At 33.2% G+C, this 11349-nt stretch overlaps 2 protein-coding genes across 9 annotated transcripts; one reads left to right on the top strand and one right to left on the bottom strand.

Moving 5' to 3' along the window:
* The first annotated feature begins 2247 nt into the window (after window positions 1-2247).
* LOC106771668 (B3 domain-containing transcription factor VRN1) lies at window positions 2248-7422 on the top strand. Of its 5 annotated transcripts, none has more exons than XM_022785708.1 (9): window positions 2248-2467; window positions 3838-3991; window positions 4123-4546; window positions 4684-4763; window positions 4867-5122; window positions 5206-5271; window positions 5382-5467; window positions 5603-5747; window positions 7309-7422. In XM_022785708.1, coding segments are annotated over exons 2-9 (1152 nt in total). In that variant the 5' UTR covers window positions 2248-2467; window positions 3838-3898; the 3' UTR covers window positions 7311-7422. The 5 variants fall into 5 exon arrangements, with proteins under 5 accessions (XP_022641429.1, XP_022641427.1, XP_022641426.1 ...); XM_022785706.1 differs by lacking the exon at window positions 7309-7422 and adding an exon at window positions 3491-3591 and having other exon boundaries at window positions 2249-2467; window positions 5603-6976; XM_022785705.1 differs by lacking the exon at window positions 7309-7422 and adding an exon at window positions 3491-3653 and having other exon boundaries at window positions 2249-2467; window positions 5603-6976.
* LOC106771133 (pentatricopeptide repeat-containing protein At3g12770) lies at window positions 7131-11193 on the bottom strand. 4 transcript variants are annotated; one of them, XM_022785703.1, is made up of 3 exons: window positions 8883-11193; window positions 8641-8774; window positions 7131-7596 (listed from the first exon to the last, which is right to left on the bottom strand). In XM_022785703.1, exon 1 carries the CDS (start codon window positions 10814-10816, stop codon window positions 8918-8920), a length of 1899 nt encoding a protein of 632 aa, XP_022641424.1. In that variant the 5' UTR covers window positions 10817-11193; the 3' UTR covers window positions 7131-7596; window positions 8641-8774; window positions 8883-8917. The 4 variants fall into 4 exon arrangements, with proteins under 4 accessions (XP_022641424.1, XP_022641425.1, XP_022641423.1 ...); XM_022785704.1 differs by having other exon boundaries at window positions 8641-8733; XM_022785702.1 differs by having other exon boundaries at window positions 7131-7601; window positions 8641-11193.
* Between the last annotated feature and the right edge of the window lie 156 nt (window positions 11194-11349).

The following is an 11349-nucleotide window of genomic DNA, read 5'->3' as shown; positions in this document are numbered from 1 at the left end:
CTACGATATAAATTGAACTAAACTACTGACTATACTAATTTTAAAGTGAATTGTACTAATTTTTAAACTAAATAGTATAACAATACATATTCTTTTTAATAAAATTTATTTTAATATTTATTTTATATTATTCACAAGTGTCTTATAAATTAATTTTTTAATTATTTGATATTATTATTTTCTATTTTATTTATATTTATTTTATTATTGGAAATTATTTTATTTTTTATTTATTTATTTTATTGATAAAAAAATATAAAAAAATGTTAAGTAACGTTTTTCTTTCTTTCCCTTTCTCCTTTTTTTCAGTGTTGTTTCGAACTTTTTTTTTATATTAAGACATATCAAATTTTCTTAAATTATTCCTTTATATATATATATATATATATATATATATATATATATATATATATATATATATATATATATATATATATATATAACATCTTTTTTAAATTTAACTTAATCTCAATCTTATAAATTATTAAAACGATATTAATAAGAAGGAAATAATAAGATATTAATCATTCAGCACCAAGTCTTCATGAAATTATTTTTAATATTGTATAAAATTTCTTATCAACATATATATTTTATATATAAATATATTTCTACCTTTTATTTTATTTGATCTAGAATTTTGTTTATATTCTAATAAATTAATATTGAAAATATTTCTTCTATTAATATTTTATTATTAAATAACGTTTTCTGCAAGACAAACGGAAACGAGAGAAAAAGAAAGAGTAGATATAGTTTTTATAGTTAACTGTACTGAAACTATTATAAGTTTTGTTTTTAAAAACGGAACCATAAAATAGTATATTGAACTTTCAGTAAAAGTGAATGAATTCTTTTTGCCCAGTCCTAATCTTAGTGCATATACATGTCAAAATATTAAAATAAATAAAGAAAAATTAACAGGACAAAATTTTTCAACTATTGAATATTCTTTTAAGTTGTAATACATGATATTAAAAGTTTAAGTATGCGTTCTTAGGTAACAAGCGGGTAATGAACAGAAATTTTTAGACTAGGACAGATAATAAATAGTGCATTACCTATACTCAATCTAACTTATTTTCATTTGTATATGTTATTTTTTATATATATATATATATATATATATATATATATATATATATATATATATATATATATATGTGTGTGTGTGTGTGTGTGTACAATATTTAAAGTATTTTGAATTTTGATGGGGATAATATATGTGATGATTTTTGAGATATTTGTAATTGTGCTTATGTAGTTGAAATATAATGTTCGTCATAGATATTAGCAATGTATTGCATAAGTAAGACGTTGAATTGTTGAAATATCGGTATTGTAAATAAAACTACAACAATACATGAACTAAAAACATGCAATGTTATAATAATGTTTGAAAATAAATATTAAGACTAAAACCTGATAAATATAGGATGTTATGGTAGTTAAATGCAAAATTAACTTTACTTAAAGTAATAGAAATAAATTTACTGGTAAGTATAATACTTACAATCTATTTCAAACCTAAAATTTATATTTACCACATAAATATGTATTCAGTAATTCAAAATAACAATAAAATAGTAATAATAATAATAACATGGAAAATTCAAAATTTTTGTTAGAAAAAATAATTTAAAATTTTGTTACGAGTCTAAAACTTGAAGCTTATGAAAATTTTGTTAGAAAAAATAATTTAAAATTAGAGACACGTATTTATTAAAAAGAGAAAATAAAAGTTAAAAAATAAAATAGACATGTTAAATCAAATTATACTACCATCTATTTAGATTTAACAGATGTGCATAAATTATATCGGTTCGTTATTTATATCTTACATAATTATTCAGTAGTTTTTTTTTTCAAAAAGTTATAATCGAGGCACTGTATTTTTTTTATTTAAAGGATTATTACTGATAGAAAACAATGTTGTGAAAATCCTTTATGAAGCAAGTGAAAACACAAAACTTGGAGGGTTGTTTGTAACTATGGTATAAGTGGAATGGTAAGAGAGGATTCGGTAGTGCTTCAAAAGTAACTCCTCCACCATAATGATGAGATGCTATTCCATAAATGCCTTCTGTCATGCAGATTTGTGTAGTACGTAGTTCAATCAGAAAAGATTTTCTATTACACTTTTCAAAGTTGAAAATCCCGAAGATTATCAGTTCAAATTGATGGCAGAATCATCACAGTCAAGATATTTTCTCTTTTCCATCAATAAGGTGGGCCCTGATGCAGAAGAAAACAAAAACGGTTATGCTTCCAGATTTTGGTCAAAAACACGATATCTTCCACGTTTCCAAACACATGTTGCATGATTTACTCTCAGCCATTTCCAAACAACTACTCTCTCACATTTTTGAGATCCCCCTCTCTCTCTCGTCGAGGAAACCTGTCGTGGTTGTTGCTGCATCGGTCGTCGAGGGGCTCTGCCGTGTTCGCTGCAGCATCCACCGTGAAGGTAAGCAGTGATTTGATTACAGTGTTTGAGTTTGTCTCTCTCTGCTGATTAGTTAGGCTTATGATATTCATGAAGATAAAGCTGAAAAATATGGAGAATGTTATACCCCTTTTGACTATACACCGTTGGCAAATATTATGAGTGCTATATGTATGTTGGGATGAAAAGAAATGGAAAATCTGGAAATGGTAATTTCATGGAAAATAATATGAAAGCAGGAAATGAGAAGGCTAAGATAAAGAGAGAAAATACAAAATGCAACTTATCTAATGATGAAATTCTCATATATTCTTTAAAAAATCTAATCTTGAAGTTGAGATCTATTCTTGGAGATATATATTAAGGATGTCAACCTCAACGCATTGTCCCTGTTCTAATGGGTCATGATCGTGACCTCTTTACTAATTAGGATGGGTATAAAGAAATGCATTTTCTTGATTTGAGATCAATGGACCCGTGCCTTATTAAGATGGATCTGGAAATAGTATATAGTAATTGCGTGGGTTTCATATGTTATGGAATGATAATATTGTGGAGTCACTCAACTTGCTGACTTCATTTTTGAAATATTCTGTTCTGTGTTTACACTTTCTGAATGTTCTTTATCATATAAGGAATGATGGTATCAGGTCTTGTGTTCATAAAACTGCTTCTTGATTTTAGGTACCAACACATGGACAGATTTGAACTTACAATGAAACTTATTTTGTGCTGTCAGTTTATATTTTAGATTTTTTTTCTAAAAAGAACTATTGAATATTTTCTAAAAATTATTACAGTGCAGTTTATATTGTAGTTCAGTATAATTTAGAGCAATTCAGGACAATTTGATAGAGCAAATTATAGTTCAGTTCAATTTGTTTGAACTGTTTTTTAACTCATTTTAGTTCAGATAAACTAATTTTTTATTTAGTTAAGCTTTTAACAATGGTTTATTCTGCCCACCTCTAGCCGTCTGTTACACTCCTACTCGTGGTTGAAACTGCTCAGGATCAGAAAAGATTTTTTGTTACTTTTTTTCAGAGTTAAAAACCCCCCAGATCATCAGATCAAATTAATCGCGTGCTGGTTTTGCCTCACACTAAGAAGCTTGATGGATAAATGCAGAATCATCATAAGATAAGGTGCACTTGGCGAACACCCTAGTTCCAAGCCGCCAATGCTTTCTGCCCTCACCCTATCTTAGGTGTAGCTAAATTGAAAATAATTAATGTTTTTGAATTGAATTTCTTTTCATTTTTCTGCTTTACAATGTGGGTGCCATCTGTATGAAGAGGTTTGTCTACAATTTTCACTCTACCGTGCTAGCTGCTTTTGTGATTTTTATGTGTTTTTCTTGGCGGCTGATTCATTGTTTCTGATTCCACTAGTGCTAGCTACCTGCTGAGTTTCACTTCAGGGACCTCTTAATCCAACCGAGTCAGATCAGCCATGACTTCTTCTTGCCCAGGAATTGATCCTCTTCCCCATGAGTTCCGCTTCTTCAAGATTATCGTGGATACTACTCTTCAAGAGGGAAAGATTGTGAGCATTATTTCCTTTACATACTCTTTCTCTATGTTCATTTTCATTTCCACTGAAACTTTTGTCATGGTATATAAATGTAGGATGAAACTTGTGAATTTCTTCACATGTTCTAACATAAAGTTTTGCAGATGATTCCAAAGGAGTTCACTCGGAAATATGGTGGTAGATTGTTAAACCCTCTGTTTCTCAAGGTTCCCGATGGCATTGAATGGGAACTATGTTGGACTAAAGACAGTACTGGTAATGTTTGGTTGGAAAAGGGATGGAAGGAATTCGCCACTTATTACTCCCTTGGCTACGGCCATCTTGTGACGTTCACATACCAACAAACATGTACATTAGAGGTACACATATACAATACAAGTGCCGTACAAATAAATTATCCCTCCAACAGTACTCAAAACAGTTCTAGTAATGTTTTGTTTGGGGTAGCTCCAACATCACCATCTCTTCCTAGGCCTTCTAAGAAACCAAGGACACACCCAAGTAGAGTTGTTGGGCAAAGGTCCGGTTTACCTCAGCATGTCCAAGTTAAAGCTGATCTGCTTCAAGGTACTAGATTTGTGGAGTTACTTAAAAGGAAACGTTAGATTAAAACATTATCTATTTCATGACCATCCTTTTTTTTGTATGGATCTTTTGAGCTTTTAAGTGATTTTTTCATGACATATCATGTTCAATTGTTTTAGAGAATAGTGGTGCAACCAGATCTGAAACTCCTTCTTTTATGGTTACCCTGAAGGAAACAAACGTGCATGGATATATTCTGGTGAGCTGACAAGCTTCTTTTTAACCATTAATATAGTTTTCAATATTTTTTGTTTGAAGCCGGTTATTTTTATATTTCCTAACTTTTGTAAGAATAAATTCAGGTCATTCCGTCCATCTTTACTAAAAAGTATTTGAAGGAAACCGGCAAACAAGATATTCTCCTCCAAGTCTTGGATGGGAGAACTTGGCACGTTACATTGAAGAATGGCAAATTTTTCAAGGGATGGAGGACTTTTGTATCACATAACTATTTGAATGTTGGAGATGTTTGCATTTTTGAGCTAACCGAGAGCAAAGCTCCATGTTTTAAAGTGTCGATAATTCCAATTTCACAAGATAAATGTTCGAGTTCACAAGGTAATCTTGAGTTGGTCATTCTTTCAAATTGCACTGTACTATTTGTGTAAAGTAATGACTGTAGATTTCTTCCTTTGAATCAGATAGAGAATATGTTGACTTTACGAAAATCCAAGACTTGAGATGTATTAATACTTTTTCCATCAAAGGTACATAATAGCTTTAATTACTTTTATAACATCTTCCAAGATATTTCAATATTGTGTAGGGTTCATTCTAAATTCATGTGGTTTTTCTCTCATGTCATTCACAAATGGAGCTATGCAAGAAGCAGCAAATTTCACGTCCGTAAATCCTTTTTTCACGCTCAATATAAGGGCAAATCATAGGGGAGATTTCAGACCGGTAGGTTTTAGCTATGAAGCAAATTAAGTTGCTATTAGCCACCATATGTGATCGGTTATAGTTATTTGTTCTAGTTTTGTTGATAGTTAGAATTGATGTATCATATCCAGCTGATGGAAATATAATTTGATGCAGCGTGTACCACTTGATTTTGTGGAAAAGTACTTCCACAAGAAACAGGTTGTGACGTTACAGTTTGGGAATAAATCATGGCGGGTAAACCGGGTTGGTGCTGTTCCAACAAAGCTGTCTCAAGGTTGGAGCTCATTTGCAAAAGAATGTAAGTTGCAACCTGGAAATGTTTGCGCCTTTGAGTTAATAAACGAAGAAGATTTAGTACTTGATGTTCATATTTTTAGGGGACAATCTTAGAATTCATTTGAAGCATTTGTTGTAAAATTGCCCGTTCATTTTAATTTTTAATCCTCAAACTTCTATACAGAACCTGAACACACTATCATGTTTGCAATGCTATTATTAGGTTTGTGGACAGGGACAACGTGTAAACACTGCCATGAATATGCGTACTTTGGTCCCCACAACTTAATAGTTAAATGTGTTCGTTAGTTTTGGTAGGTGGCTGAAGCTTTTTTCTACTGTGAAGTGTTACTAACAGACAAAGGTGCAGTAGCACAGAGGTCTTCCAAATTAACAAATAAATAAACAAATGAATGAGACAGATGCTGACAATACATACATATCAAATTCCTAAAATTAGCAAACTACCTACCTAGAAAACCTAACTAAATTGCAAGAACTGGAAACTAAGAGCTAAATCTGTAATTGAATGCAGAAGCATGAATCTAATGTAGAAACAATCATGAAACAGTAATTGGAACGGGAATTTAGCAGCAGAAATCAAAACTCAACATTCAAACCAAAGAAAAACTGGTGCCCGGGAGATAACGAGAATTACTACCTATGAGTAATCTGGAACGAAACTGAAATCAAAACTTTGGAATGAGTTTCAAATTACTAAATTGCATTGTTGAAAGTAAAAACAGGTTAGAAAGTAAGTGCTGGAATTGAAATCAAATGTAGAACTGGAAATTTAAAGAAAGCTTCTAAAGGCAGTAAAGAAAAGCATGTAAAAGCTGTCTAACAAGAAAACAACTCTCAATTGATGTTCATTAGGTTTTACTTTTGATGGCCAAGGATCATTTCCGATTCCTTGGTGTATAGGCGGTTACTTTATACTCACTAAGTCTCTCAGCACGAATCCATAATTGAGTTTAGTAGGTTACAAAAGTAAAAGCCACAGGATCATCAACAGAAAAATGAATTCTGATGTAGCAGTGAGAAAGCATTGTAAAAGCATCAAATGTAAATGTGCAAGAAAGTAAAAGACAAACCTAAAGGCAAAAGCAGTAGAGGAATCTGTAGAAGTTTGCAAGAAAAGTAAAATTGCATGTAAACTAACTTGAATTTGATGTAGACTGGTGTGAAAGTACAAAGATTCTGAAGCACCTGCAACCTAGCTCCTTTGGAGTCTAAGGCAGTAAGAGAACTTCAGATGAACGGACAGAACTCCAATTACAGGACCTACTCTAGAGCTTTTACTACTATTGAAAACTATGCTAAGGAAGCTGTACTGTAAACAAGTAAATCTGTCTATGAACAAGCCTTATATATGCTGCTGTGATTTAAAACTGGAAAACCTATAAAACTTCCTAAAAGCAGTCATAATAGCAACTGCCAATGACAGGTCTAATGTATATACAATCTGTCTAGACTAGTTAAAACACAATTACAAGACTAATAGGTAGCAAGTAAATTCTGTCTAGGCTAGTGCAGGTCAGCTTAGCTTGATTAATTTTGTCTCTTTGAGTCCCAACTTGCAGGAGCAGGTTACTTCCCTTGGTCCAACCAGCTTCAGGTCACATCTCCAGCTTATTCAAGCTTCCCATGCAAGCTTCTTCCAGCAAGTCACGTTCAGGTCAGGTGCAGTTTCCAAGCCTGTTCAGCTTCCAATTCTTTAGAAAAGACAGCCTACAGCAAGTTTCTTCATCTCCACTTCAGCAATGACTGCCCTTAACTGCACTGGATTGGAACTGCAGGGTTTATGACATCACCCAATCACACAAGCTTCTCCTCTCAAGTTCATTGCACCAGCAAGCTAAGAAAATGAACTGCACTAAACTCTAAAGTCAACACCTCTACAAATTGTTTGACATTATCAAAATTAAACTGTAACTATCACAACTTTAAAAATTACGTTCTTACATGAAAATTAAAAATAATTGAATCAATGAGAATGCAAAAAGAATCAATTTAATTACATAACTATGAAAAAAGTTATGAATCAAACATGCAACAGAAATCAAAGCTGTCAGAATTTACTTTTAAACTCATTAACAAAAAGTCTATATAGAAACTCCAAATTAACACATTTTCACAAAAAATAAGATTTTTACAATGATAAATAAATTTGAACAAAAAAGAGAAAATTAGAACTAAAAAAGGCCCAAAAGAAATGCTATTAACTATGAAAAATACAAGAAAATAGGGACTTAATACACCCTCACATTTAAGCCTTCGCACTCTGAACAAAACATAAAAGAAAACACAACTAAACTATTCAAAAAGCAGTTTACAAAATCTGAACAGAATCACTAATGTACTGCCTAGAGGACCAACAATAGTAACTTTTAAAAAAATTGCCTAACCACAAATATAACTTTTTCAATCGTTATTTTAAAAAATAAATATTGCAATCAAGAAAATAATGCAATTCATATTCGTATATGATCATATCTTACTCTTATCATGTTTCGTAAGCTTTGTAATGGAAATGACGAAAGTAAACCATTTTACAGACTTAACATGGACTAAATTGAAATGTGTAAAAAGTTGAAGAGCCAAACTCTATAAAAAATAAATTAAAATACTAAAAGTAAAATTTAACCTTCAAAATATTACTTGTAAAAATTATGTTGGTACTTGAAAGTATATGTATTTTATGGATTATTTTAAGAAAGATTTTGATAAATTCGATAAATTTCATACTACCTTCTAGTACAATGTATAAATATAACACATTTGTTAGTTGTAATTTCATTTTACAGCTTTATTCACTTACCAACATTGACAAAAAAAACTGACTTTTTTATATTTGATGCAAGATATATATAATTAATAAATTATTCATACATGAAAAAAAAAAACTTAGTTACCTTTAAATGGTCGCGTATAAGTGGAGTGTGACCATAAAATGAACATCTCATGCAGGAGGATGCTACCTAATTACTTGTTATTCACAACACAATCTACAAGCACCCAGGGGTTTAGTCTCAAAATTGTCGTCATGCTGATAAATGGTCAAAGATAAAAAAAAAAAAACAACATTGAAGTTTAATTCCCACAAAAATACTCCTTGCACATATAACCAAAGGTGCAAGCTTTGACGAGAAATTACTTGCGCAATTTCCTGTTGCTGCAATCACGGCTTATTTAACAACAGCATACAAGCAGGCAATGGCTTGCTACTTTCATATGCTTCACCAATCCACCCAATGTATGGTATATGCTCTCAATTTTAGGATGTGACAAACAGCCAACGAGAAACTCATGCACAACTCCATCCACAACAATCCAACTACTTCCTGGTTGCTTCTTGATTCCCTTCTCTTTCATTTCTAGCCGCAGCTCCGAGACATCACTCCATTGATTCTCAGATGCAAATGCATTTGCCAACATAACATAGCCTGCAGAATTGTCTGGGTCTACTTCAACAAGCCTCCTGGAAACCTCTTGGGCCAACTCCACTCTAGAATGGAGCAAGCAGCCTCCGAGCAAAGCACCCCAGACAAAATTGTTAGGCTTGAAAGGCATGGAAATCACAACCTTCATAGCTTCTTCTATGCATCCTACTCTTGCAAGAAGATCAATATAGCAAGCACAATGCTCCAATGTAAGACTAGGGGAAAGGGACACTTCTCTGAATATCCAACGCCCACTTGCCAACAGTCCAGAGTGGCTGCATGCACTTAAAGCACCAAGAAACGTTCCAGCATTGGGTTGTAAGCCGAATTCTGGCATTCTGTAGAAGAGTCTCAGTGCATCCTCTGCTTCACCATATACTGCAAGACCCATGATCATCGCATTGAATAAGACCACATCTTTGCTGACTGTATGCTCAAAAACTTCCTTTGCCTTATCCAAATTGCCACATTTTGAGTACATGTCAATTAAAGATGTGGCGAGAATTTGGTTTGAGGCAATGGTGTCTTTATGTCCTAGAGATATTAGGTGATCGTGAACCCAACTTCCAAAACTCAAATCACCAATTTGAGCACATGCTGAAAGCACACTAACCATTGTGATATGGTTAGGTGTAGTGGCTTGTTCTTCTACCATCATACGGTAAAGACTTAAACCCTCCACAGGATAACCGTTTTGAACATATGTACTTATCATAGCATTCCAAGGAACCACGCTTCTTTTTCCTATTGCAGAAATTCGATCAAACCCTTCTCTACTCTTCTCAACTTTCCCCAATTTACCTAACAAATAAACCAGCGCCGTGTTAACTGAATCACAGTAAGTTTCTCTAGTACTCACTCCATCACCAATCAATTCTGAAAGAATGTTAATCCATTTCTCAATTTTGGGCACCTCAAGGCTAGAACAGGCTGATAAAACACTGACCATAGTATCACTTTGGGGAAGCAAGTTCTGACTAATCATCACATGGAAAAGCCGCAAAGCCTCCTCACTCTGTCCAGACCGAGCAAAACTAGAGATCAAGCTAGTCCAACAACTGACTATCCTTTTGTCAGGAATTTCATCAAACACTTTTCGGGCAGATGGCAAGTGTTTGTACCCTTTCGCGTACACAGAAACCAATCCATTGCAAACAGAAGGGTCGGAGAGGAAACCCGTCTTCTGAATATGTACATGAATCTGTTCTACGTGACGGAGATCTTTGGACCGAAAGCACGCCTTAAGGAGGAAAGAGAAAGTAAAGTCGTTGGGCGAAAGTGGATACCGTTTCAAATCGTTGAACAGAGAAAAGGCGTGAAAAAAGTTACCCTCTTGGGCGAGAACTCTGATGATGGCATTGAAAGGGAAGATGTTTGGATTTTGGAGTTGGTGAAAGACGCGAAGAGCAATACGTGATGGGTAGTGCCCAATGAGGCGCGTGGCAACGAGGTTGTCTTGGTGCGCACCAAGTTGGAAAATGCGTGTGTGGATTTGGTGAAGGTACGAATCCGGAAGGTTGCCTTGTAGGAGGTCGGCAAGGTTGGTGGGTTCTGCAATGGAACATGAACAGCGAGAGTGAAGAAGTGCAACGATGGGTTTGAACTTTTGGGTGGTGGGAACGACCAACTCGTGAGACAGGGTGAACATGATCGTTTGATTCAATTTTCATTTGAAGTACGTTGCAATTGTTACATGTTTCATGTCAACGAATGTTGTGTTAACATATTATATGTTCTTTTTAGGAGTCTTCCTCTATCGTTGCAACCTTGCAGCTCTAAAATGAACATGGCATGTACGAAGGAAACAAACTAGTAACTCCTTCGCTATCCGAAGGAAGGACAAAAACTGCTTTCAAACAAAGACACTGCCACTGAGTTAGGACAAATTATAACAAGAATGTTCTTTTAGTTAAAGAAACCTACCATTAATGGTTGGACATTTTTAAGGTGGTACTTTTAAAAAGATATAGAGATAAAAAATGGGCACAAAGAGAGAGATGAATGATAAATGACACAATGTGTCTATTAATTCATATAAGGTATGGATATGATTGAACCAACTTTATAAAAGAATTTAGGAGAAAAAAATAAAAAAGACGCTAATTAAAATCAATTCATACATTAATTAAAATTAGTTCATAAATAAACTCGTTTATATTCATTTTATTTTATTTTTCTTAT

This window comes from Vigna radiata, chromosome 8, assembly GCF_000741045.1.
Source record: "Vigna radiata var. radiata cultivar VC1973A chromosome 8, Vradiata_ver6, whole genome shotgun sequence".
In the NCBI taxonomy this organism is placed as follows: Eukaryota; Viridiplantae; Streptophyta; class Magnoliopsida; order Fabales; family Fabaceae; genus Vigna; species Vigna radiata.
This window is presented reverse-complemented; position numbering and strand designations above follow the sequence as displayed.

Coding starts and splice junctions, on each gene's coding strand:
- LOC106771133 (XM_022785702.1), bottom strand. CDS start 10,816: ATGTTCACCCTGTCTCACGAGTTGGTCGTTCCCACCACCCAAAAGTTC.
- LOC106771668 (XM_022785706.1), top strand. CDS start 3,899: ATGACTTCTTCTTGCCCAGGAATTGATCCTCTTCCCCATGAGTTCCGC. Junction 4,764..4,866: donor ACGTGCATGGATATATTCTG/GTGAGCTGACAA, acceptor GAATAAATTCAG/GTCATTCCGTCCATCTTTAC. Junction 5,123..5,205: donor TAAATGTTCGAGTTCACAAG/GTAATCTTGAGT, acceptor CCTTTGAATCAG/ATAGAGAATATGTTGACTTT.